Here is a 24435-nt window from a genome sequence, read left to right as displayed (position 1 = left end):
AGCACTTGACTTTTTCCCAACAATCGATACTTGGCATCGATTTTAATTCCGATACATTGTTGACGAAATACGCTCCTGTTACCGATACTATCGGTGCCCCTGTCGTCAGCTGTTGCGCTGAAAGTAAATAAACAAGAAAAATGTCATTTGTTGCAGTTATTGGCAAAGATGTGGGTGATATTCGTATAAATGGATGCATGTACTTACATTTCTATTATTTAAAGAATGCCCCGATGTACCTGACTACATCGGATATGGAGCAGGAGCTGGACCTGCAGTACCATGTACACGCAGCTCTGGACGTGGTAGAGGAGAAGTGTTTGATTGGCAAGGGAGTTCCCGAGTCAAAGGAACTCTACCTGGGACTTTTATATTCCACAGAGAATCATAAAATGTATGGCCACCCATTTGCTCAGCGTGGCGCTAAGGCTAACCGGTATTTATTGTCTGCTTTCAGCTATGGCTTCGTCACCAATTCCCGGGTGAAATTCATAGTGGTCATTGATTCCAGCAACGTTGCTCTGCGGGAGAACGAGGTGCGAGCGGTAAGTACTAGTCCCACAGCTGGCAGACATGCCAATGCCACTTTCAATGCTTTCCAGATCTTTCGAAACCTGCATATCCTCTACACAGATGCCGTCTGCAATCCTTTTTACATTCCGGGCGAGTCCCTGACTTCCAAGTAAGTCTTCCCATGGGATAATTTTTATACTCCCATTCACATCCCATTTCTTTTTGCAGAAAATTCGATCGTGCCGTACAAAAATTGATGAGCGGCAACGCATAGCTTTAGATTACCGCTAAATGGGCAATAAAGTAAATTATTTATAATCGAAAAAGAGAGGTTGATTGATTCAGATTGATCTTTTGCGGGGGTGACGGCCAGGAGAATAGCAAAGCTGTCGGCAGCGTGGGACAGCGTGTGCTGTCAAGGTGGCCTTGTCCACGCCGGAGCCAACAGACATCTATATTTACACAAAATGCGAACAATATTGAAACCAGTTTAAAACAAGACGAACAAACTTATTAAAATGCTGCTTTTTTCGATTTTTTTGACGAAAATAGAGAATTAATTATATCTTTACAATGTTTCTAGTATTCGACACATAGTTAATGTCTCCGTCGCAGACACATCTTCCGCCTGTTTGGGTCTTGATATGAATTTCGTTTGGATCTTTGGATAATCAGAAAACGTGTATTTTTGATTATCATATGCATAATTAGTGGAATTTAAAATCCTCTACGTCAGACGACCTGAACTTGGGCGTCTTATCGCAGCGCGGCAAAAGCAGCATATAAAAAGATGACAGAAGTTCCATTTCGATATCAGTAAGTCTCTTCAAGTCTTCAAGAAAACAACATGAAGTTCATCGTAAGTGGCTTTAAATCCCGAAAGATTCCTAGCAGGATAATGGCTAACTTGTTCTCCGATTCCCCACAATAGATTGCTTTCGCCTGCCTGCTGGCTGTGGCCTACGCCAACGAGGATGCCAATGTGCTCCGTAGTGAAGCGGAAGTCAACGTTGACAGCTTCAAGTATGCTCTGGAGCTCGACAACTCCGTGAACGTCCACCAGCAAGGTGAGCAGCAAGGCGAGCAGTGGGTGGTTAAGGGAGACCAGGCCTGGACATCCCCCGAGGGAGTGCCAGTCTCCATCCAGTATGTTGCCGACGAGAACGGATACCAGGTGCTGGCTGCCAACCCCCCTCTGCCAACCCCTCCCCCAATCCCAGAGGCCATCCAGCGCGCTCTGGACTGGATCGCAGCCCACCCCCCTAAGGAATAAGCATTGTTTACCAAAAATAAAAGCAGTTAAAAGTTAACTTTAGTTTCGAATTCATTCCTCCCCAAAGGATCGATCATGCATCTCTGCTGAACGTCCATGGCTGATGGGAGAAACTGAAATACATATGTGAATATTCAATCGCAACTAATTAGCGGACACTAAAACGAGTTCCCCTAAATTTATGCGTCCCCCAAAAAATGACAAGGTCTACGAGATAGTCAAGGGGAAAAAACACAGGAGGAGACATTCATACATACATATTCATATTTGCATATTTATGCTACTTAAATAGTTGACTTTTTGGCCCTGAACTTGAATTTATAGATACTCGGACCTACGGGGCAAGTGGTATGTAAATCACTTTCGATTTCGTTTTTCAGCAATGCAGAGATATACCAAACTTTTGGGCGAACCTCACTAGTAGAAGATCTCAGACTCAGAGCTCGGAACCATCAGTGCTTGCCCATGAAACGCAATGGCGAAAACAATATTGCGAGTAAACCTCTTTCCCACCTACGAGAAACACGCCCATAGGGTTACTTCCCATATGACGAATGCATAATTTGGATTTGTATTCAAACGTGTAATGCACGAGTATGTATTATTCGCATTCACCCAGATTGGCAATCCGACCCGACCTGAGACTTGATCCGCATGGGAGATGCTATGCTGGGAGAGACATTTCCATTTACATTTACCAGCGATATCCAATCACGTGATCACGATGGGATGGATCAGTGGATCAGTGGAGCAGCCTTATTGTTGTCATAACTTCAGATGCAAATGTTAAGTTTTATCGCGTTTGACAGCGATCCGATGAGAAGTGGGATGGCTGAGAGGAGGGCCTCTAGGAGCGTTTAGTGTACTCGTTGATGCAGATGCCACTGCAATTATGACGACGGGGCAAAGTGAATGCCTCCATCAATTATCCGGCTGCCTGAGACTCTGGGCAAAAGTGGTCTTGGCGACGATCAAGGCTAGACCTCGCCGCCACACAAATGTCAAAATAACATTGAAACTCTGGCGCTCCGGTTACCGATTCGACTAAAAAGAAACCCGTTGATTCTCTGGCTCTCTGAGGCTAATCGTTTGGAAAACGCAACATGAAAACACTGACACACTGTTACTGAAAACAGATTTCCATCGATTGACGAATCGATGTCGGCGCCTGTCCATCAAGAGAAGAGATCATCAGGGAATCTCTTTGAATCTCTCATGCACATCTCCCCAGCTGTTGGCAATTAGTAATCTGAGGCACTTTGAGTTATTGGCATCATATTTTATCTGCTAATTAATTAATAACTATACCACATACTTATAAACAAATGGTCAATGTGTCAAAGTGACGTCAAGTTTTGGCGCCTGCTTTGGCTGCCGCTGTCATAATTGGTAAACAACTTTTCTTTGGCTTTCCTCAATATTCCAAATACTCGTACCCATGCGTATTCGTATATTTCTGGAAATGTGTGCCATATGAACACAGCAACACATTGTAGCAGAGTTTAGTATAAATCAATTTGCATATTATTCGGTCACTTAACAAGTTTAAATTTAAATTTAAATTTAAATAGGAAGCAGAACCGCAAGAGACAATAAAATTCGAATGGCTTATAAAAATGTCTCTTGGCACTCTGTTCGCCTGATCTGTGCTCCCCTCCTCCTCCTCCTCCATGAGTTCCATATACTATATGGAATACTCGTATTTCCCTCCATCTAATTTATAGACTTTATTTAATTTCTTGTTAATTTTTCTGGGCTATAAAATCAATTCATGGCACGGCAGTGATTGATTCAATAAGCGTGGACCACCTTATACTGGAGAATGTGATAATATTTGCCTCGATTATGATGGTTTGTATGGATATATATTGAACTGAATGTCACTTGGCTATACACTGAGAGAAAGGCAAGGGTTGCGGGTCCAATGTGTGGTATTTGAGTAGTACTCCTTGAGAGAAACATATGAATTTAGTTTATTAATGCGATTACTAGAACACTGAAGATTCAGATGAAACCATTTATAGCCATTGGAATTCCAGTTAGCTCGGAAATTTCCTTTCAGTGTCGGTTAAAAATAACCATCGATGTCCACGTTAAGCCTTAGCAAACCACTACAAAATGGAATTGCTCTGGTGGTGGTGTTGATGTGGGTGAGGGTGTGGGTGATGGTGCTGGCCAACAGGGGCACAGTGCTCGATGGTTTTACAGTGCTTTTCGTATTCGTTTTTCGTTTCACAAAGCAACAAATTAAACAAAATTTTTAAGTTTTCCATTGGTTTTCCCGTTTCCATGTGTGCGTGTGCGATGGTGGGGTGGCCTTTGCTTTTGTTTGTTTGTTTCCCTGGTTTTATTTTTGAGATGCTGTTGAAAACCATAAATTAGCCTGTTACTTTTGGAATGTCTCTGTACTCTGGTAGTGGATGTGTGGGTGTGCCTCCGTATACACACTCTCCGGACGAAAGCATGGGTATAGTGGATCTGGGCATCCGATTCAGTCGTTAGCGGTGATCTATCTGGTGAACAACGAGCATCAGCAGCAGAAGAGTTCAGCATGGATAATATTGTGCGTGGAGCAAGACGAGGATTATAGCTATCCGGATATTTCTAATGCGGCTTTAATTGCTTTGCAGGATGAAGACCTGACCCCCGAGCAGATTGCCGTTCTGCAGAAGGCATTCAACAGCTTTGACCACCAAAAGACCGGCAGCATCCCCACCGAAATGGTGGCCGACATCCTGCGCCTCATGGGCCAGCCCTTCGACAGGCAGATTCTCGACGAGCTGATCAATGAGGTCGACGAGGACAGTGAGTACTCCCCTTGCCTTCTCCATGGGTATCTACTAAACTGAATCTTTGAACAGAATCCGGCCGCTTGGAGTTCGAGGAGTTCGTGCAGCTGGCCGCCAAATTCATCGTCGAGGAGGATGACGAGGCCATGCAGAAGGAACTGCGTGAGGCCTTCCGTCTATACGACAAGCAGGGCAATGGCTACATTCCCACCTCCTGTCTGAAGGAGATCCTGAAGGAGCTCGACGATCAGCTGACCGACACGGAACTGAACATGATGATTGAGGAAATCGATTCTGATGGCTCTGGCACCGTGGACTTTGATGGTTAGTAGAGCGGCTGACGCTAACACCGACCAATTAGCAGAGCATGCCTCATGAATCCCGAATTCTTTGGCCCCGTGCCAGCGTTGAGGAAGAAGCAAATTATATCAATTTGTAGGCTCTACAGGCCCGCTGTTCTCCGTTCAGGCTGGCCGAAAAGACAATGTCGTTCTGCCTGCCCTTGTGGCTGACTATTTTTAGGCTTCCGGCTCTGTACCCGATCTCCGTATCTGAATGCCACTAATTGCTCCACTTTCCCACCATTTGATCCACAGAATTCATGGAGATGATGACTGGCGAATAAGTCTCTACTCTTGGACACACACACATCTGATGGCATTGGTGGCTGAATTCAATTCCCTCCCTGCACGAACTCTGAGGCTTGAATAAACATTTTCTATTTTCTATTTTATGTCTACGATTGAGTAATCATACTTACGCTATAAATAATGTGATAGAAGGTAGAGGCAGCACACAGCTTCATCAACAGGAACTACTACTCGATAGAATAGAAAAACCCAAAACGCGGCAAACATTCTTGACTGCTGGCAACTGCAACTGCAACCGCATCCGAGTTGAATGAATCATAGTAATTGCCGCCCCCCAAGCATTGGTTAATATTTTCGATAATATCTACTTTTGCAATAGCCCGGACAGGCGACTACGATGGGGGTGTGCCACACTCATTTGTGTGTTAATTTGGCAAGGCCAATGCAAAGCAGTGCTGTTCCGTGCCGTGCAACGCGCCGTATGCTGAATGTTGCGCATACGCAGCGTGGCCCGCGTCTGTCCCATTTTTTTTTGTCTCATTCCTCGCTGCTCGTGTGGCCACATGCGTGCACATTCCTTTTGCCACTTGGCTGCCGTTCTGGTGCGCGCAGCTGTGCCGCCTCGATCACCCAAGGCGACCATCCCATGCCACCAAGAATGAGACCGCTGCGATGACAACCTGCCGAGGCCCGTGTCCGTCCGTGTGTGTCTCTTTCGGTGGAGCTGCCTTTCTAAACACCGCGCGACGACAACAGTGCAAACGGGCAAATGTCAATGAGCATTCTCCTACTGATGCTGCTGCTGCCAGAAATCGTCAGGCATTTTGGCCTAAACTTGGCCCCATACAACGGGGCAACGAATTTTCACATTCAAACAAAAAAATCCGAAAAAAAAACAAAAAAGAAAAAGAGAAGCAACTGCCCTTTCTGCTGGATGTGGCCCGGGCAGATGGATGTTGCCACCAAATGGAGCAACTTGTTTTGCGCAACTTGTGTTGTTTTTTTGTGGTCTCCCGCCAGGCCCCAGGGTGTCGATGGTGATATTAGCGGTATTTATTACCATTTCGATTCCAGTTTTCCTGGGGTGCAAAAGGTCAAAGACTGGACGCAACCTGGCCCAGGTTATTTGACATCCGTGTCGGATCAGACATGATTAGAAGACACCGCTACATGCGGTTCTTGACGCCAATTCCGATTGCATTCGAAGCGCATTAAAATTGTTTCCCAAACGTGCCATTCAATGGAGATGAGATGAGATGAGTCGTTTGGCATGATGATGATGCTGATGAAGCTGATGATGCACTCAACCGTTGAGGGTTTCGATTGGATTTCGATTTACGAGCACCAGAGCGCCATCATCGCCAGAAACTTGCTAATTTTACCGACCCAGGGAGAGTTGATGTGGCTGAGAGCGTACTTGCGAGTATGTTTAACAAGACAAGGTACATTGGGTAAACGAGATGCCGCCGCTGAGACAATAGTCTCCGCAGCACCAGCACCAGCCCCCTGCCCATCCCATCATCGACCATAGGTCTCCCTTCGGCATGCAATTGTTTCTGCCAGCCAACCAACACAGCTGCACACGATTGCAATAAATGCCATAAACTATCAAAATCTCAGCCAGCACTCGGTCTGCTCTCCGTCTCCATCGGCACATCGTCTCCATCTCCGGCTTCAGCTGCAGCTTCAGCCTCGGCTTCGGCAGCGTTTTCGTTCATTCCATTCCATTTGATTGCATTTGGCGCCAAACAAAGTATAAAAGCTGGAGAACCTGGGCTGCGATCGGCACACTAGTACCGTGACAATAGAGGAGCCACGACACGCGGAGGCGGCTGCTGGAAAACCCAAAAGGACCATAGGATTCGCATGGATTTGTGACTTATTTCAGAGAGAGTGCATAGAGTTTGTTTGTGCGTGTGCGTGTGTGTGTGTCTGTGATTAGTGATTGGTGTTTGGGAAAAGGACATCCAAGGATACATCTCCTAGCTCCTGTTGAGACTTGGAATATACTCGCTCAATCAAAAGAAATCAGAGATGGCTCTGAAATGGGTAAGTCCCTGCCCATCTCCACATAACGTATCCCAAGTGAATCCATCCAGTCCGACCCCCTCCATAGTATTGGCGCAAAAAAACGCATAAATTAAAAGGCCATTTAAAATCAGAGATAGCTGATGATGAGGAAACCCCCGCCCGGCACGCAAAGTTGCCCAAGAAGAATCCATCTGCATCGTGGCTCTGTTTCTGTGGTCGTGTCAGCCCCCGCCTCCAGCGGCAGATCATCAGCGACTGGCCGGACCCGAAATTGATGCAGTGGCGACCCAATTGGCAGCCCATTTGGAATTACCACAATTATACTTCGAGTACTTTGGGTTTGGGTGGCTTCCAATTCTGGTTGCGCAACTCTTTGGGACAACTGCTCTGGTCACGAACTGCCTGAGAATGCTGTTGCCACGGGGGCAGGCGTTGAGTGCAGCATGCAACATGGATGATTCAGTGCGGCAAATGTCAGAATTTCCATTATTCGGACGGGGGGACAGCTGCGCGGGGGACACTGAGCTCATCATTGATGCAGCAGTCGATAAAGCTGTTACGTTTATGGCCAGTACGTGGAGAAGTAACTCGTAAACGGTTTAAACTTCAACTTGACACCCGGCCAGGCTACATTTACTTAACCTTCCCATCAGTAGCATCAGTCCCCCAGCAGCTCCCATCGGAGACCCGCATTCCCCAGAGTCTCCTTAGCTGCCTCTGTGATTGTTCACACGCCGAGGCATGCAACTCTATGTAGCTGCTGCAAGTCGCAAGTAGCAGACATCTTCTGTCTTACAAGAAGTCCATAAATATCAGAGTTCGTCGCAGCGCTCGATGACGACGATGATGGCGCACAGCCTTAATGGGTTATCCGCTGGCAACAATGGAAAACGTGAGTGGAGAGCGGTCCCTCAATGAGTGAATATTTCATTAATAAAATGGCAGTTACCACTCGGTCTTACGCCTGTCTACTCTTGACCCCAATGCAATGGGGGGACTCCATCAGGAATTCAGCCTCTCCCTGGGATCGTGAGTGCCTTGTGCATCGCGATGGCAATTGGGATTCTGATGAACTTTACATATGCCAGACATCAATTTGTAATCCAATCCGATCCTCTGTCTCATGCTTTTCCTTTCTCTGGACTAGGCTCTTCTGATCACGATGCTGACGCTGGCGCGGAGTGCAAAGTTGGACAACAAATACCTGCCGCCGCCGGCGAGTGCGGCTAGTGCGGGCGGCAGTCCGGGAGCAGGTCTTCAGGGACCAGGAGGTGGCTTCGGCGGTGGCGGAAGGCCAGGAGGTGGCAATAACGGATTGGGTGGAATCAACAATGGCCTGGGCGGATTTTCAGGCGCTGGCGGTGCAAGTCGACCCATTGGACCGGCCCCTGCTCAACGTCCCAGTGCTCCAGCGGCTTCTCCTCCAGCTGGTCCGCCCATCCCAATATTGTCGTTCGTGAACGAAAACGATGGCGACGGCAACTACCGTTTCAGTTACGAGACGGGCAACGGCATCAAGGCCCAGGAGGAGGGCACCGTAAAGAACAAGGGCTCCGACAGTGAGATCCCTTCCGTTATGGGCTCCTACTCGTACACCAATCCCGAGGGCGAGCTGGTCGAGATCTCGTACACGGCCGATGAGAACGGATTCGTTCCCTCCGGAGCAGCACTACCAACACCACCGCCCGTTCCGGAGGCCATTGCCAAAGCATTAGCCGCCCAGGGTATTTCTGTACTTCCGGGTGGTGGCTTCAGTGGAGGAGCCGGTGGCCAGGGTAAGTACCAGCTGATCATTGACGGCGTGTCCTTGCTTACAATATTCCCGTTCTTAGGAGGCGCCGGTGGCCCAGGAGGATACGGAGGCGCCGGTGGGCAGGGTAAGTAGAAGATAAATAAGGGGGTTTCTTTTCAAGTTATATACCCGATTTGTAAAAAAACAAATATATATATAAAATATATATAGGTTGAAAGGCGGTAAGCGGTAATCTTTGCACTGATTAACATTAAAAAGTAACTAGCGATCGCGGCTTTTTGTGTTTTTTCCGTCTATTATGAGAATTATGGGCCTAATTGAGAGGACCAGCGGTCCGCGCTGGTTGTCCTACTTAAAATCCAGCCTCCCCGCTGTAAGCGACGAAGCCACTCGTGATATCAATTCGACCCCGTCGCGAACAGTGATAGATTTTGTATATACTGACTGATAATCGGGTATATAAGTTGAGCTGCGGGCCTTGCCACGGCTAACAACGTTCCCGCACGTTACATGCAATTTTCATGATCTTAGGAGGTGGCGGCGGATCAGGATATGGCGGTGGAGCAGGTCGAGGGGGTGCTCCAGGAGCCGGCGGCCAAGGAGGATTTGGCGGCGGAGCAGGTGCTCCAGGAGGAGGCGGTGGGCAAGGTAAGTTGAGGATTTATAAAATCATATCTTTGCGATTGTTCGATAAAACTTTCTCGATCTTAGGAGGCGGCGGTGGGGGAGGATATGGCGGTGGAGCAGGTCGAGGGGGTGCTCCAGGTGCCGGCGGCCAAGGAGGATTAGGAGGTGGGCCTGGTGCTCCAGGAGGCGGCGGTGGTCAAGGTAAGTAGAGGATTTATAAAATCATAGCTATGCGATATTTACATACAACTTTCTCGATCTTAGGAGGCGGCGGTGGGGGAGGATATGGCGGTGGAGCAGGTCGAGGGGGTGCTCCAGGTGCCGGCGGCCAAGGAGGATTTGGAGGTGGAGCAGGAGCTCCAGGAGGCGGCGGTGGTCAAGGTAAGTGGAGGATTTATAAAATCATATATTTGCGATTGTTCGATAAAACTTTCTCGATCTTAGGAGGCGGCGGTGGAGCAGGTTACGGCGGAGGAGCAGGTCGAGGTGGTGCTCCAGGAGCCGGCGGCCAAGGAGGATTTGGAGGCGGGCCTGGTGCTCCAGGAGGCGGCGGTGGTCAAGGTAAGTAGAGGATTTATAAAATCATAGCTATGCGATATTTACATACAACTTTCTCGATCTTAGGAGGCGGCGGTGGGGGAGGATACGGCGGAGGAGCAGGTCGAGGTGGTGCTCCAGGAGCCGGCGGCCAAGGAGGATTTGGAGGTGGGCCTGGTGCTCCAGGAGGCGGCGGTGGTCAAGGTAAGTAGAGGATTTATAAAATCATAGCTATGCGATATTTACATACAACTTTCTCGATCTTAGGAGGCGGCGGTGGGGGAGGATACGGCGGAGGAGCAGGTCGAGGTGGTGCTCCAGGAGCCGGCGGCCAAGGAGGATTTGGAGGCGGGCCTGGTGCTCCAGGAGGCGGCGGTGGTCAAGGTAAGTAGAGGATTTATAAAATCATAGCTATGCGATATTTACATACAACTTTCTCGATCTTAGGAGGCGGCGGAGGTGCAGGATATGGTGGTGGAGCAGGTCGAGGGGGTGCTCCAGGAGCCGGCGGCCAAGGAGGATTTGGAGGTGGGCCTGGTGCTCCAGGAGGCGGCGGTGGGCAAGGTAAGTAGAGGATTTATAAAATCATATCTATGCGATATTTACATACAACTTTCTCGATCTTAGGAGGCGGCGGTGGGGGAGGATATGGCGGTGGAGCAGGTCGAGGGGGTGCTCCAGGTGCCGGCGGCCAAGGAGGATTTGGAGGTGGAGCAGGAGCTCCAGGAGGCGGCGGTGGTCAAGGTAAGTTGAGGCTTTATAAAATCATATATTTGCGATTGTTCGATACAACTTTCTCGATCTTAGGTGGCGGCGGTGGAGCAGGTTACGGCGGAGGAGCAGGTCGAGGTGGTGCTCCAGGAGCCGGCGGCCAAGGAGGATTTGGAGGCGGGCCTGGTGCTCCAGGAGGCGGCGGTGGTCAAGGTAAGTAGAGGATTTATAAAATCATAGCTATGCGATATTTACATACAACTTTCTCGATCTTAGGAGGCGGCGGTGGGGGAGGATACGGCGGAGGAGCAGGTCGAGGTGGTGCTCCAGGAGCCGGCGGCCAAGGAGGATTTGGAGGCGGGCCTGGTGCTCCAGGAGGCGGCGGTGGGCAAGGTAAGTTGAGGATTTATAAAGGCATATCTCGCGATTTTCACAAACCCCTTCTTTGATCTTAGGAGGCGGCGGGGGAGCCGGACGCGGTGGTGCTCCAGGAGCGGGCTCTCAGTACATCCCCCCACCACCTGGACTCCCAGGAGGTGGACGGGGCAGCGGCGACTTCAATCCCCAGACTGGCTACAGCTATTGATCCCGGCGGGATCCCCTTCCAGCCAAAACCCCATCACTCCGATCGAAGAAACCTCAGTGCAACGCTAATGCAATTGCAATCTGCCTTAAATACTCGTGCTACCGAGTGTGGCGCTTAAATTATTTCTTATTTTTGTAAGCTTTCCCGATCCGATCCCCTCTGACAAGGCAATAAATGAATTTTAGTGAACCCTTGAGTCCATGATTTGATGGATGTGCCATAGAGGGCACTTCGTGGGGAGTAACAACAGCAGTTTGACTTTTCTGGTGCATGTATTTCATGCCTTTGAACGCGACTACGTACATAGATGGACTAAGTGTAAGAATCGATGCAGCACAATTTGGTCAACTTGGGCAAATTAATCACTTCCTCGGTGACTTCTTGAAGCGTCTGCCATACTGATTGTAACCATACGGATCCACCAACTGGTTGGGTCTGCCTCTCAATTGTTGGGTAATCAGCCCCTGCTGTTGCTGCTGCTCGTTTTGCTGATCCTTCTGCTGTTGCTGTTGCTGCTGCTGCTGCTGCTGTTGCTGCTGCTGTTGCTGTTGTAGTTGCTGCTGCTGGTTGGCATTCTGCTGGGCCTGCTGGGTTGTGAGATTGCTACCGAATTGCTGACCAAATTGTTGACCAAATTGCTGGCCAAATTGCCCGGCATATTGGCCTTGCTGGCGTCCGGAATTAAGCTGATTGAACGGCTGCTCCGGCTGATACTGTCCAGAGTTCGGCTGCTGCTGTTGCAAATTTCGTTGCTGTTGCTGTTGCTGCTGCTGTTGCAACGCGTTTAATGGCTGTTGTCCTGGTCCCTGGGGTCGAAAGGGTGCCGTAGCCAGCGGTGGTGGCAGCTGGCGGAATGGCGTCTGGTATGGATTAAGATTGGGATTGAGGACGCCCTGCTGGTACGGCTGTTGTCCAGCTCCCACAACGTACGGGGGCGGAGTGGCAGGAATGCCCGTGCCCTCGGCTCGGAATCCGTTCTCGTCGGCAATGTAGCGTACCGTAATGGGCGTGCCCTCGGGCGAGGTGTACGAATAAGACCCCTGAATGACCTGCGAACAAGAACCGAGATGTGAGGTTCTCCTAGACTTTTCGAGCGCAAAAGAGGGGGTCATGGAGATCAATATCAACACTCACCTGAGCCTCGACGCCTTCGCCATATCCCAGATTCTTGACATAGCCCTGGGCCTGAGCCGTGGTTCCATCGGCTGAGGAGTATCCATAGGAGAAGCTGCCGTCCAGATTGAGCTCGTTCTGGTAGGCTGTGATGGGGACATAGTTCTGCTGCTGGTACTGGTTGTATCGATAGGGATTCTGGAGAGCGGCTCCCGTCAGAGGCGAGGCCAAGGGGTTGACCAGCGGATTCAGCGGATTCAGCGGACTGCGTTGCGCTGGAAAAAGGCCCTGGTTCTGGCCCAAAGTGGGTTGGCGCAATCCAAATGGTGACTGCTGCTGCAACTGTACTCCTTGCTGGCGCTGCGCGAAGGACCCTCCTGGGAGCTGCGCCCGGCAGGTGGTGAGACACAGGCCGGCCAGGAGGCAGGCCACCCAACGGAGCTGCCTCATGTGGGTGGGAGCGGGCATTTAATCTGTCGTCAGCTGGTGGATGCAGTGGCCTTGCTCGTAAATCCCGCGAACGTCCCACAAATTACACGCTCGATTAACCTGACGTCTCACTTTCGTTGTGCCCTGAGTTGTGGTGGGAATACGGAGTCCCCTATGAAGATGGAGATTCCGATCTGTGCCGAACCGAGTCGAGTTGAGATCTGAGATGCGACGCTGCCACTGGAAGTCACTAAATGAAAGCCGTGCCCCGACTGCAACTGCGCCACCGACTGCGGCCCGTATTTATACGAATCTCGATTGTCGATTCTCGACGCAGCGGTGGCTGGTAGGCCCTAAAGCGCGGCCTAATCATAAGAACAATCGACGCAGCGACGCCGCTTCCTGCCACCGTGCTCTTGGTATCTCTGCCCCAGCTCTGCTCCAACCAGGGGGGGATCTATCTCGATGGTTATCTTGCGCTTGGCCCAGTGGCGTGTAATTTATCTGCGGCTTGCGAGTCGTGTTAACAAGCTGATCGCAGATGCCGCAGATGCCGCAGATGGCAGCTTTATTGGTTTTTTATCGGCCATTGACAGAAGGACAAACGAATTTCGCTACCTGATTGATATCTTCATGTTGGCCAGGCCGACCGTTGGCCTCTTCCGGCGTTTTCTCGATGCGCGCACTTATTTATGATGCATCCATCCATACATCGGTTGCATCTTCAGCGTGGCTTCTGGTTCTGCTGCTGCTGCCGCATCTACTGGCGACCCTCATATGCAAATGACGCGTTTTTGCTCTAGCTCTGGGCTGCTGCTCTGGGGCACTCGTAAGGTGTTTATGTGAGTTATGTGCTGACAGACAGTACGGCACCTCCCTCCGTCGGTCCGCTCTTCTGGGCAGGGGTCAAGGTGGTTGTCGGACCTCAACCTGATCTCCAAGTGCCATGAATATCATTTATCAGTCGGTATCTATCCCCAGGAACCTCTAACCATCCCTGCCTGAGAGAGTTTACCCAGAGGTGGTCCATTGTTTCATATTTCATGCCACAATCATTCATCATGCTGCGATTGCTCATGCCGCGGCGCGTCATGATCGCCATCAGTCATTTGTAAATGCCTAGCCCGCGCTTTCTCGGTCTCTGGCTCGGTCTCGGTCTCGTTTGTCATCTGTTCGAGCTGCCATTAAAATTCGAACATACATATCTTGTTCCATGTTCCATGTTCTGCTTTAATTGCATATGCAAATGAGGATGAGATGAGGTTTTCCACTCCGAGCCAAGGTCGAAAAAGGCGATCCCAAAAGTGATCTCAAAACAAAAGTCATTCTGGAAGTGTCTAAAATTAAAAGGCACTAAATCTAATTAACTTCCTGTGTGGAAAAATTTCGAGCGCCAAATATTTCATCAATTTGAAACAACCTAAAAGAGTACAAGTAACATTTTGCTGCCTGGCTGTAGGCTAGTTAACAACTAGTTAGCTCGAAGCTTAGTATAGCTGCCTAAAAGTATTCTACATAAAAGTATTGATGGAAGAAATACCATCCACATTAGGCATACGCAACTTCTATATGCACTGCACTCAGTGCTGCCAATTATTCAACAGCAAACGAGGGGGATCGTTGTGAGTCGCAGCTGCGGCCGTGACTCTACATTTATGTACACCCGACACTCAGTCACTATGGCTCCCCTCCGCCGGAAGGAGCACACTGCACGATGAGAGTGTGTGTGTGAGTGAGAGAGAAAGGGAGAATGAGTAAGCGCGTGTACGCCGTTGTGTAGCCACTTCATTTGTTCCCTCTGGCTATAATTATAGTCTGATCTCATCTAGATTCGGCAATCTGGTAGACATGGCTATTTTCTATAAATCTGCGTTTTTAGTTTTCTCATATACTTCTGGTATTGTATCCTCCCCTCTGTTGGAGGGGAGCCATACTGACTAAGTATCAGGGGTAAATGTAGAGTCAACGACGAGATTAAGTGGGATGCATCCAAACTTTTCCCATCACGATGGTCTGGATATTGAAAGGGATATCGAGGTGGTGGAGTGAAATTGCTGTTGACTTGCTAGATGTTCCAAATGGGGTGATCAATATTAATTATAAACATGCTGCCCCACATTTCACAACATTGGCGAGATGGATCTGCCATTTGAATAATTCACGAAACTGGAAGAGCCCCAGAGAGACACATAAAAGTTGCTCCCCCCGCCCGAAATTTATGCAGAAATTCGAGACAAGCGCACAATGTGGCTCGATGAGCAAACTACATTCAAGACGGGACGGACACGACACTCCTCCCACGACTCTTCATTCGAGTGTAACTCCAATTTGGACAGCGACTGCGAGGATTATTAATGGTCCACAGGCACCGAAAATTGTGGTGTTTTTTGCGGCAAAGATGGGGTTGAAGAGAAGAGAACGCGCTTGACATTTCTGTGTAATTGCATTAGGCCAGGTTAGTCAGAAATTATGGCTGCCAGCGCAGCTAATTGATTCTCTTTGACGCCGAGGCTGAGGCTGAGACTGGGGCCCGGGGCTGTGCGTAATGCGACTGCAGATCTCGTTGGCTGGTTGGCTTCTGGTTCCGGCTCGAGTAGCTGCGACTGCGACTCTCTAAAGGTTAATGTGTCGCCGCTCTAAATTACGACCTCGTTGGCTTCGTTGCATCTTTGCATTAATGGGTTTCTATTTGTGCAACAGTGTAATGCCAGAAAGTTATTGGATTTCCATGCTGAATGGGCGAGACTGCAGCTGAGAATCAATTTATTAACACGTTGGGCCCGAGAGCCAAGAGCCGCAAACTGAATATCCAACTGAAACTGAAACTGAAACTGAAACTGAATCTGGAACTGGGCGGGCCAAGGCAAATGCCAAAAATCCAACTTCTGGCGTTGCGAAATTGCTGGAAATTATTATTGAATTCTTTTTGTCTTGCCGTTTTGGCATAAATGTTAGTCGCTTCTCAGTGGCGGTGCCACAGTGCCACACTGCCACACTGCCGCAGTGCCAGGTGCCCACCCACTGTAACAGCTGTAATGGAGAGCCAACAGCTCCATCTCGGAGTCCGACTTTTGGTTCGGAATTTGCATGGAAGTCAGTTGGTGGAAGAACGGAACGATTTGCAGTCACTCAGCCGTTACCATTTCTGCACCTTTCGCTTGCGGGGGCATGCCACAGCGCAGTCGCAGCCAAATTTGACAAATTTTATTAGCTGCCTGCAAGTGCTGCTGCTGCTGCTGCACCTCTCGACTCCGATCCAAGCGGCCCCCACACGATCGTATCTGCATTGTAAACATGACAGTTTACTGGTGGGGGGGCCACACTTCTCTTCTGATCGGATCTGAATCATTTGAATTGCAAATCTGCAGCCGGTCTACGGTTCAACAAACTCTCTTTCTCCTGCTGCTACTTTCTACTGACCTCAAAATGCCATCATTATCAGCAGCGATTGCATAACCAAAGAAATGGTCGGCTGCTGATGGCTGGCTGGCTGGCCACAGCCGACTTCCAAGTGCTATAAAATGCGCAGAATCTTTTGTCCGCGCCCAGTATTAGCATAAATCATGTTCGCATTGGTAAGCAGAACCAGCAGCTCATGAATAGACATTTTCCTCTACCAAATAACCAAATAAACATCTCTCTAGTGGCTGATTTTCGCCTGCTGCTGCTGCTGCTGGCCAGCGGAGAGTGTCTCGATTGGAATCGTTAAATCTATAGCCGAACAGCAGAGCGATGGGTCCTACTTCTTTGCCTACGAGGCGGCCAACGGCAACTACCGGGAGGAGGTGGGCATCGTCAGGGAGGATGATCTGGAGGTCTCTGGTGTGTATCGTTACCTCGACGACAGCGGCCAGAAAGTGGAGGTCAGCTATATGGCCGACAAGAACGGCTTTGTGCCGCGTGGCTTCCATATAGAAGCTCGAAAAACGAAGAGAGAAGCTACATATAAATAAACCTTTATAGAGCCATGTGTTGGAGCATAACCATTAGCTGTGACGGGGCACACATTCCTCGAAATGCTAGCCACACAATTACAGAAGCAGCACAAGATCGACAAGGAGTGCCTGTCATCCATTCGGGTCCGCTCCAGCAGCTGTGGAGCTGGAAATGTTGCCCATCGAGATCGAGGGGATATTTAATTTGCACAGCGCCGATCGGGAGATTTTCGAAATTAGTTAAGCTGTCAGATTTATAAATTGTGGCAATTGCCGGGGCCAGCAGCAGAGTCTCCCACTGCAGGCCATGGTTGCCCTTTCGTCGAACCAAATGTCGGTGTCGTCGTTGGGCAAATGAATCTGTATTTATCACCCTATCAAATTAATGACGAAACCAACACGATCGTTTATAATGGGCCCCGGAACTCCTGATGATTCTACAATTTTCTGCTTATTGAATTAATAGCGCAATGCAAATGGAAGTGCTTTATGCGCCGCATCAAAATTCTAATTCAAATCATTTGTTAGCTGGAAGATGATCGTCGCAGGGAGAGTTATGATGATCATGATCTGTGGTTGCTCGATAAGATTGCCCTCGGCTAGGGGACTACACCCTAGACACATGCCTTGCACACACTGTGGGAAAAACCATATCTAGAAACGAATTGCACAAGCTGGCCTTAGGAATTTGGCAATCTTTAAATATAGATCTTTAAATACGATTAAAATTAATTAAAAATACATTTTTAATTTAAGACTAGGCCAGACCTTTCATCTGGAATCTGGAGAGTATTTGCTTGACTTGGGATTGCCGTTTCTCTGATAATGATCTCTCATCGATTTCGCAAGTACGAGTATATTCCCGTTCATTTCGTCTCAGTGCACAGATCATAATATAAACTGCAACAATGCTGACATTTTACATGGCAAATGAAAACATTTCTAGGCTTGGTACTGTGTGCTCCCGCCGTGAATCGAGGCAAGGTGCGATTGATTAATCGCGACACCTCGCGAGTGGGTGAAGCCGTGTAAGTTATGCAGTCAGCTGCAGAGGCCGCTAATGGAGCCCCTGATCGGTGTCATCAATCGCCGGCGTCATCACCCAGATCTGACTCAGACTCAGAGAGCAGAGCAGAGCGGAGCAGATCTGATTGACACATTTCTGGTGAATACTGACCCAGTGCCGACCCTGACATTTGAAGCCACAGACAATTGGAAGTTTTCGGACGTAGCGGCGTCCACATAAAACGGGATGCGATGCAAACATGTTTGGCATGTTTAAGTGAAAAGAGCCCCGGCTGGATGATAACCGAAATATGTGTTGTAGTATTCGATTGTGTATCTATGTCGGGATTTGGGTAGTCGGGAGTATAAAAGCGAACTGGCTGATCCATTTCGTGCTCACACGCGCTCAAACTCTCGCTTTCTGCTCCACTCTAGTGCCTGCTCCGTCATAATGTACAAATTCGTAAGTGGATTAGCCGAATCGAGGATGGGATGAGGAGATGATTATTTCTTTCATCCCCCCATAGCTCCCTCTGCTCGTCCTAGCTGTGGTGGTGGCCTGCGGCCATGCCCTGCCCGTGGAGCGCGAAGTGATTGAGATCCTCAGCGCGGAGACCAACAAGTTCGCCGATGGGTCCTACAATTCCCAGTACTCGACGGCGGACGGAACCAGCCGCCAGGAGGAGGCCAGCGTCGTGGACAAGGACACCGAAGATGAGGCGTTGGAGGTGAAGGGCTCCTACAAGTACATCAATGAAGATGGCCAGGAGGTGGAGGTCCACTACACAGCGGGCAAGAATGGTTTCGTGCCCTACGGCTCCATCATCAATCCGGAGATCACAGCTGTGGCCGAGGCGGCCAAGGATCTGCCCAAAGAGCCCGAACTGAAACCAAAGGCATTGCAGGAGGCGTAGTTTTGTATCGTATGTATCTACGAGTATAAATAAAAATCCAAATAAATTACCAAAAAGAAGAAATTATGAAATTGATCGAAGAAATACACTCTCGAGACTCTGTTTGTGTCTTCATAATCTCCTCCTGCTTTGCATATCATCGTGGTGTTTGCTTAGGCTTTAGTTTTGGCTGATGAGAAATTCACCGCATCGCCCCTCGTCGCCTCGAGGGACCTTGAAAACAGACCCAGTCGCAACCACAGTGATTCCGTATGATTAACCACACGTTTGTCCACTTTTGCGGGGTACAGTGCGGCTTGCTCTGGACAGCCCGGGGGCACAGATGAAGCAGCTGTTTTGGGTACCGTACCTCATTACATAGCATACTCGTAGAGTCCATTAGACAAAAGACAAGAGGAAATTAAGCCCCAAAAGAATCGAATCTACCATTTAATGAGGCATAAATCATCTGGGGGAGAATTTGCATATTTGATGGATCTATGGGAAGTCTCTCGCCGCCTCTCTCTAATCATCCACGCCATACGCATGGATCACATCGGTCTCGAGCAGCAGCAGATATGCCAGGAAGAACAGATAGTAGGCCACGAGGAGCATGCCACAGGCGCGCCGCATCTGGAAGTTGGTGGTCAGAGCGGACATCAGAGTGAAGACCAGGCCCACCTCCACGAAGATGCAGGCAGTCTCCCCATAGCTGCCCTCTTCCGCCTGCCATAAAAGTTACTGTAAATAATCAGTTTGCATTGAGATGGGCTCAAGATCGTACTGTAAATGCATTTCCCACGGAGCGCACGGTCGTCTCCAGGGCCAGGGGCAGAGCCAGATTGACAAAGGTTCCTACGAGTAAAGATTTTGGGAACTTTTCAATAAAAATACAGATATAGACTCACCAAACACTGGCGAGGAGAAGGTGGCCGCATATGCCATGCGAGGAAATCCCTGACGTGCTAGCGTTATGCTGGCCACAAGATCGCCAGCGTTGATTGCCCAGCAGATCGCGGTGGCCATGACAAAGGACTGGCTCAAGTGCCAGATGGTGCCGATGGTGAAGAACATCGCCATCACCTCGGAGGTGAGGAAAAATATCAGAAAGATGACGGCAATTAAGCCCAGGATGGCCGTGAACTATGGTTCAAGAAGATTACAGATTACACGAGGATCTCAATCAAAAATCTTACCCTGAAGAATTTTGGAGTGGTGTCAGTGCGAGTGCGCCAGAAGATGAGGCAGCCCAAGGGTAGCATTATGTAGAAGGTCATTATGTAGGCGGCCGTGCCCAAAAGGGAGACATCTTTCACTGCAAGAGGAGGGATGGGATCGTTGGAGCCGGATCGATCGGATGGCAGGAGAAGCCTCACTCACGCAATATAAAGAAGATGTAGGTGGGGGCGATGATGAACTGCAAGCAGCAGAGCAGCTTGGACCAGCCGTGATTGGGCCTCTCCACGTCGACTACTGGGACCAGCAGGCGGAGCAGCATTTCCATGGGTTCCTTGACGAGCAGGTAGAAGCGGACTCCGAAGGACCCGCGCCGGAATTTGTCCTTGTCGAACCTGAAGAGCGATTCCCAGAACTGCTGGAAGAGATGCCTGTTTGCACTTCCACGGGATGCACTGCGATCGATCCTCTCGCGGTGGACACCCAGCTCCGTTTGCCTCTTGAGCTCCTCCAGTTGCTCCGCCTGCTGTTCGCTGTCCTCAATTTTCTGCAGATCTGGAGGATATCCAAAATATGTAATGAGAATCAGAAATCTTATGGGAGCTCAAGGATGCCTACGATGAACGCGAGCCGTCAGCAGTCTCTGATCTATGACGGCCACAAAAACATGGACCAAGTAGATGAGAGCTCCGGGAATGGCTCCCAGTTTTGTGATGCCCGACTCCCGCTTGTGTATGAAGTCCATGAAGGCTGTGTTTAGGAAGAGAAAGCCAAAGTCCCTCAGAAAGTAGCACGGCTCCACGTAAAAGGGGCGTGTGAGTATCACCATGCCAGCCACGAATGTGTGCTGGAACAGTGACTGGGTCATGGACACGAGGAAGCCCCACTTCGAGAAGACCAGCATCCCGGCCACAGCCGTAAACAGATCCGACGACCCATTGGCTATTGTTAGCAGCGTCACCCCAGCCACGTTCTCGTTCATTCTAAAGGTGTCCGCCAGTACCTTGAGGGTGGGACAGAAGCTGGCGGAGAATCATTAGCTGCTGCTCAATATCGCTTCTTTGAAGGGTGCTTACTATGCCCCCACGGATATCTGCATCATCCAGAAGATGTAGCTGGCAAAGACGGTCATGGCCAGCATACTCCAAAAGGCGTTGAACATGTTCCGCGAGTCCACGTGACAGTAGTGCCACGTGAGGTAGTTGATCAGGTACATATTATCCCTGCAGTCCGCAGTGTCCCTTACGAATCTGCAGCGCTGCGGCTCTGGCAGATGGTTCACCTTGTTGCATGCATCGTGATGTTGCAAACTGCGTGTCCAAACATCAATGACCATCTTTGATTTGATGATAGATATTTGGGGAGAAAATTTACACGCAATCGGCAGTGCCTACTATCTGATATCATACTGAATAAAATATCATCTAACAGGGTGTTCTCCCTTAAAGATCGACCTACATGATACAGTAGTAATGGAATCTTGCACCCTCTCTACTCATAGGAAACACAAATCCATTGCCACATGCTCTAACTTTCTCACATATCAGATTCCATTGTTCGTGTTGCGTATTCCCTGTTATCCGAAAGATCGCTTGCCTCTTTTTGATTACTGCTTAAATTAGCACTAAGTATAGCCACATTTAAGCATAGCATTTATATGCGGAATATAAACTCTTCTTTTGAGTACATTCCAATCCTCAATTGGCATGCAGCTGTTGTTGCTGTTGCTTCTTCTTAATAGTTTCGAGTTCGGTTTCGTTGAGATTGGGAATCATTTTATTGCTAGACAGTTAAATTAAAGCGCTCAAATTTCGCGATTAAATGTAACAATACTTAAAGTCAGTATAATCTAGGAGGACTAATCCTAATGACCTCTATGAGGTCTTAGGCAGTCTTGGTCTCAGCCTTCTTGGGCTCCGCCTCTGGCTCGGACTTGGGCTGGGCGTCGAGAACGACCTGCACGGGCACAACTTGGGAATCAGCGGGCAATTGATCCTTCTTTTCAGCTACAGCCTCTTTCTCCACCACAGACTTCTTCTCCGACACAGCCTCCTTCTCTACCACTACGGGCAGAAGCTTAGATTCAGCGAGCACTTGATCCTTCTCCACCACAGCCTTCTTCTCAACAGCAGACTCCTTCTCAACAACAGCCTCCTGGGAACGGGCCTTGCGATGCTTCAGCCTGAGCTCCTCCTCTTCGGAGATGTTTGGAAGATCGGCGGCAGCCTGGGCCACAGCTGTGATCTCCTTGGGAATGATGGTGCCAATGGGCACGAAGCCGTTCCTGCCCGCCGTGTAGTGAACCTCCACAGTGTTGCCCTCGGCATCAATGTAGCGATACGAGCCAGAGACCTCCAAAGCCTCATCCTCGGTGCCGGCATTCTGGAGTTGTCCCTGCTCCTGGCGGTACGACTGGTCGCCGCCCTCGTATTCGAAGTGGAAGGAGCCGTCCGGGTTCTTCTCCGTCTCGAACCTCAGCAGTGGCACAATTTCGCGCTTCTCGGTGGTGCTGCTCACCACCTGGCCACCAATGCTGGCGCCCCACGCTCCGGCGGCCAAGGCCAACAAACAGATGGTGATCTTCAGCATTTCTGGAGTGAGAGTTCTGGGTGTTTGTGGTGCGTGTGTTCCTGGCAGGGACTGGCTTTCGACTTGGCCTACTACATCGCCAGGTGAGGCTTTTATATCGGAGTTAAATGTGCGCAGCAGCTGCGAATTAGCATCTTCCACTCCATTACGCCATTCCGTCACCATCGCCAAAATACAAAAAAAAAAACAAAACGAATCATGTTGGAAAAAACACCAAAGAAATTCTATGGAAGCGGCCAGAATGTGATTTAATAAAACACTCACAGCCACAGCGATGGGATTTGCATATTTATGATTCAACAACGAGACAAGAGAAAGAGCTCGAGGAGAGCTAAAGGTCACAACGGAACGGATGAGAGCCCTGTAATGAGTGCGATTTCTGCGATCGAATAATCCACTTAACATCGAATGATTTGTGTGAGTGTGTGCGCCAATATTCCGGGCCGAAATTGCTGCTTGGGCAGGTTCATTTCTCATCGTCTTCAGAAGCAGCGCCTGAACACGTCACAAACAAGTTTGCTCGGAGCTTAAAAACCACCTAAGTGTTGCTGGAAGACAATCCATCAGCTGGAATGCCCGAATATCTCACTAGTTGAACAACTCAGTCGCGTCTCACAGTATCTGAGTACCTGAGAGTATCTTTGTATCTCTGATTGATTGCGAATGTTTAGGAAACTGCACTCGATTAGCATAGAGGGTAGAATCGGGTAGCATTGTGATCCGACAAGACAAAGGGGCATAAATTAAGATGCACTTTAGGTGCACTTAAAATGCGCTCAGATTGGATCGGCATGAAGCGCCCGCATGCGATGCAGATGCATCAGTCGTCAGTCATCACACGGGAAACTGGCGAGTGTGATGAAAAACATAAACGATGAGTAATCCCATCTACCATTTGGCATAGACACATTGGCAGGGGATTGTCAATGATGTATGTCAAATGTACAAAAATCCACTAAACCAAAGACACTCACCTCTCGGCCAGACCCTGCCTCAGACTTCGACTGTGGCTTCGACTTGGAATCCGGCATCCACTGCAGTTTCAACGTAGCGAAGGCCACAGCAAAACGCGGGCAACCGCGAAATTGGCCAAGTAACATGGAAAACGTACGAAAAGGAAAATCCACACCGACGCCAACAGCAGCCGGTATGTGGGGTGGTGTGGTGCGGAGGTGAGTGGCGGGCAAGGGGCGTAGGGTGTAATCTCGGGCGATGTTCATCATGTTTCGTGATCATCTTTGTTGCAGTGGCTCAGCTCCGGAGCTGTAGCTGAAGCTGGAGCTGTTTCAGTTTGCAGTTTGCAGCAGTTATTGCTGTAATTTTTATGAATTGCAACTGACATTTCCTACACGCTGCAAAAGTTTAAAGTTTAAGCCGAAAATTGCATTTTTCCAAGCCACTAGACGCCAGCCGGCCGGCAAAACGGGAATCGAATGGAAAGAGGCTCGAAAAGGGGGATCAGAAAAGGGGCCAAGTGGTAACTGGTGCAAGGGAGTGGCGGCTTGACCTGGTCAGCGAAATTGAGATAGCAGATTGGGCAAAGGGCAGACACATCAGACATATCCAGATCCTAGAGCCGCAAACAAAGCCACATAATGCTCTTTAACGATGCATTCAAATGGACAAGTTGGCCACGCCCCACCACGCCCCACCGACCTACTCAAATGTCAATAGAAATGCCGCAAAATGTTTTACCGATCTGCATTGCAATCGCAGTGCTCAAGTGCCCGAGTGCCCAAGTGGCCAAATGGGCAATTCATCAAAACGAATCCAATTGCAACATCGGTAATCTTTTAATTAATATTTGAGCTGGAGAATTATTGCGGCGAACGGAGCATCCAGCAGCCGACGGAGGGGCCTTAATCAAATGAAGTTCGCATTGCTA

The 24435-nt window shown here is 49.3% G+C and overlaps 9 protein-coding genes across 22 annotated transcripts; 6 read left to right on the top strand and 3 right to left on the bottom strand.

Annotated features, from left to right (window-relative positions):
- Nucleotides 1-39: 39 nt before the first annotated feature.
- LOC4804741 (trafficking protein particle complex subunit 2-like protein) lies at nucleotides 40-841 on the top strand. 2 transcript variants are annotated; one of them, XM_001361216.4, is made up of 5 exons: nucleotides 40-170; nucleotides 225-394; nucleotides 458-545; nucleotides 603-682; nucleotides 742-841. In XM_001361216.4, exons 1-5 carry the CDS (start codon nucleotides 141-143, stop codon nucleotides 785-787), a joined length of 414 nt encoding a protein of 137 aa, XP_001361253.2. In that variant the 5' UTR covers nucleotides 40-140; the 3' UTR covers nucleotides 788-841. The 2 variants fall into 2 exon arrangements, with proteins under 2 accessions (XP_001361253.2, XP_033233730.1); XM_033377839.1 differs by having other exon boundaries at nucleotides 603-686; nucleotides 742-839.
- A 420-nt stretch (nucleotides 842-1261) lies between these two features.
- Nucleotides 1262-1823, top strand: Cpr47Eg (Cuticular protein 47Eg). Its single transcript, XM_001361215.4, has 2 exons — nucleotides 1262-1372; nucleotides 1445-1823. Exons 1-2 carry the CDS (start codon nucleotides 1361-1363, stop codon nucleotides 1784-1786), a joined length of 354 nt encoding a protein of 117 aa, XP_001361252.2. The 5' UTR covers nucleotides 1262-1360; the 3' UTR covers nucleotides 1787-1823.
- Nucleotides 1824-4193: 2370 nt separating this feature from the next.
- On the top strand, nucleotides 4194-5308 carry TpnC47D (Troponin C at 47D). Its single transcript, XM_001361214.4, has 4 exons — nucleotides 4194-4349; nucleotides 4417-4591; nucleotides 4648-4899; nucleotides 5172-5308. The coding sequence occupies exons 1-4, from the start codon at nucleotides 4338-4340 to the stop codon at nucleotides 5198-5200; spliced, it is 468 nt and encodes a 155-aa protein (XP_001361251.2). The 5' UTR covers nucleotides 4194-4337; the 3' UTR covers nucleotides 5201-5308.
- Nucleotides 5309-6858: 1550 nt separating this feature from the next.
- Nucleotides 6859-11539, top strand: Cpr47Ef (Cuticular protein 47Ef). Of its 12 annotated transcripts, none has more exons than XM_033378310.1 (14): nucleotides 6877-7214; nucleotides 8344-8971; nucleotides 9029-9073; nucleotides 9481-9597; nucleotides 9661-9777; nucleotides 9841-9957; nucleotides 10021-10137; nucleotides 10201-10317; nucleotides 10381-10497; nucleotides 10561-10677; nucleotides 10741-10857; nucleotides 10921-11037; nucleotides 11101-11217; nucleotides 11280-11539. In XM_033378310.1, the coding sequence occupies exons 1-14, from the start codon at nucleotides 7200-7202 to the stop codon at nucleotides 11408-11410; spliced, it is 1989 nt and encodes a 662-aa protein (XP_033234201.1). In that variant the 5' UTR covers nucleotides 6877-7199; the 3' UTR covers nucleotides 11411-11539. The 12 variants fall into 12 exon arrangements, with proteins under 12 accessions (XP_033234206.1, XP_033234210.1, XP_033234211.1 ...); XM_033378311.1 differs by having other exon boundaries at nucleotides 6878-7214; nucleotides 10840-10857; XM_033378315.1 differs by lacking the exon at nucleotides 9841-9957 and having other exon boundaries at nucleotides 6859-7214.
- A 124-nt stretch (nucleotides 11540-11663) lies between these two features.
- Nucleotides 11664-13252, bottom strand: Cpr47Ee (Cuticular protein 47Ee). The gene is made up of 2 exons (XM_001361210.4): nucleotides 12545-13252; nucleotides 11664-12459 (listed from the first exon to the last, which is right to left on the bottom strand). The coding sequence occupies exons 1-2, from the start codon at nucleotides 12989-12991 to the stop codon at nucleotides 11773-11775; spliced, it is 1134 nt and encodes a 377-aa protein (XP_001361247.3). The 5' UTR covers nucleotides 12992-13252; the 3' UTR covers nucleotides 11664-11772.
- Nucleotides 13253-16515: 3263 nt separating this feature from the next.
- Nucleotides 16516-17434, top strand: Cpr47Ed (Cuticular protein 47Ed). Its single transcript, XM_033377582.1, has 2 exons — nucleotides 16516-16527; nucleotides 16597-17434. Exons 1-2 carry the CDS (start codon nucleotides 16516-16518, stop codon nucleotides 16903-16905), a joined length of 321 nt encoding a protein of 106 aa, XP_033233473.1. The 3' UTR covers nucleotides 16906-17434.
- An 811-nt stretch (nucleotides 17435-18245) lies between these two features.
- Cpr47Ec (Cuticular protein 47Ec) lies at nucleotides 18246-18872 on the top strand. Its single transcript, XM_001361213.4, has 2 exons — nucleotides 18246-18355; nucleotides 18420-18872. Exons 1-2 carry the CDS (start codon nucleotides 18344-18346, stop codon nucleotides 18804-18806), a joined length of 399 nt encoding a protein of 132 aa, XP_001361250.2. The 5' UTR covers nucleotides 18246-18343; the 3' UTR covers nucleotides 18807-18872.
- Nucleotides 18873-19206: 334 nt separating this feature from the next.
- Nucleotides 19207-21357, bottom strand: LOC4804735 (mitochondrial sodium/calcium exchanger protein). Of its 2 annotated transcripts, XM_001361211.4 has the most exons (7): nucleotides 21038-21357; nucleotides 20580-20983; nucleotides 20166-20516; nucleotides 19982-20100; nucleotides 19694-19928; nucleotides 19570-19640; nucleotides 19207-19511 (listed from the first exon to the last, which is right to left on the bottom strand). In XM_001361211.4, the coding sequence occupies exons 1-7, from the start codon at nucleotides 21295-21297 to the stop codon at nucleotides 19311-19313; spliced, it is 1641 nt and encodes a 546-aa protein (XP_001361248.3). In that variant the 5' UTR covers nucleotides 21298-21357; the 3' UTR covers nucleotides 19207-19310. The 2 variants fall into 2 exon arrangements, with proteins under 2 accessions (XP_001361248.3, XP_033234085.1); XM_033378194.1 differs by lacking the exon at nucleotides 19694-19928.
- A 357-nt stretch (nucleotides 21358-21714) lies between these two features.
- Cpr47Eb (Cuticular protein 47Eb) lies at nucleotides 21715-22627 on the bottom strand. The gene has a single exon (XM_001361209.4). The coding sequence runs from the start codon at nucleotides 22548-22550 to the stop codon at nucleotides 21846-21848; it is 705 nt and encodes a 234-aa protein (XP_001361246.2). The 5' UTR covers nucleotides 22551-22627; the 3' UTR covers nucleotides 21715-21845.
- Between the last annotated feature and the right edge of the window lie 1808 nt (nucleotides 22628-24435).

This window comes from Drosophila pseudoobscura, chromosome 3 (assembly GCF_009870125.1).
Source record: "Drosophila pseudoobscura strain MV-25-SWS-2005 chromosome 3, UCI_Dpse_MV25, whole genome shotgun sequence".
Lineage (NCBI taxonomy): Eukaryota > Metazoa > Arthropoda > Insecta > Diptera > Drosophilidae > Drosophila > Drosophila pseudoobscura.
This window is presented reverse-complemented; position numbering and strand designations above follow the sequence as displayed.

What these genes read in the sequence shown, in the direction of transcription:
- LOC4804741 (XM_001361216.4), top strand. Translation starts at nt 141, where the DNA reads ATGTCATTTGTTGCAGTTATTGGCAAAGAT. An exon ending in TTGCAGTTATTGGCAAAGAT is followed by an intron (nt 171 to 224) that starts GTGGGTGATATT and finishes TATTATTTAAAG; the next exon opens with AATGCCCCGATGTACCTGAC. An exon ending in GGGAGAACGAGGTGCGAGCG is followed by an intron (nt 546 to 602) that starts GTAAGTACTAGT and finishes AATGCTTTCCAG; the next exon opens with ATCTTTCGAAACCTGCATAT.
- TpnC47D (XM_001361214.4), top strand. An exon ending in CAATGAGGTCGACGAGGACA is followed by an intron (nt 4,592 to 4,647) that starts GTGAGTACTCCC and finishes ATCTTTGAACAG; the next exon opens with AATCCGGCCGCTTGGAGTTC. An exon ending in TGGCACCGTGGACTTTGATG is followed by an intron (nt 4,900 to 5,171) that starts GTTAGTAGAGCG and finishes TTTGATCCACAG; the next exon opens with AATTCATGGAGATGATGACT.
- Cpr47Ef (XM_033378310.1), top strand. An exon ending in AGGAGGCGGCGGTGGTCAAG is followed by an intron (nt 10,318 to 10,380) that starts GTAAGTAGAGGA and finishes TCTCGATCTTAG; the next exon opens with GAGGCGGCGGTGGGGGAGGA. An exon ending in AGGAGGCGGCGGTGGTCAAG is followed by an intron (nt 11,038 to 11,100) that starts GTAAGTAGAGGA and finishes TCTCGATCTTAG; the next exon opens with GAGGCGGCGGTGGGGGAGGA.
- Cpr47Ee (XM_001361210.4), bottom strand. Translation starts at nt 12,991, where the DNA reads ATGCCCGCTCCCACCCACATGAGGCAGCTCCGTTGGGTGGCCTGCCTC. An exon ending in GCGAAGGCGTCGAGGCTCAG is followed by an intron (nt 12,460 to 12,544) that starts GTGAGTGTTGAT and finishes TCTTGTTCGCAG; the next exon opens with GTCATTCAGGGGTCTTATTC.
- LOC4804735 (XM_001361211.4), bottom strand. Translation starts at nt 21,297, where the DNA reads ATGGTCATTGATGTTTGGACACGCAGTTTGCAACATCACGATGCATGC. An exon ending in GCTGACGGCTCGCGTTCATC is followed by an intron (nt 20,517 to 20,579) that starts GTAGGCATCCTT and finishes GATATCCTCCAG; the next exon opens with ATCTGCAGAAAATTGAGGAC. An exon ending in CTTCTCCTCGCCAGTGTTTG is followed by an intron (nt 19,641 to 19,693) that starts GTGAGTCTATAT and finishes CTTTACTCGTAG; the next exon opens with GAACCTTTGTCAATCTGGCT.
- Cpr47Eb (XM_001361209.4), bottom strand. Translation starts at nt 22,550, where the DNA reads ATGCTGAAGATCACCATCTGTTTGTTGGCCTTGGCCGCCGGAGCGTGG.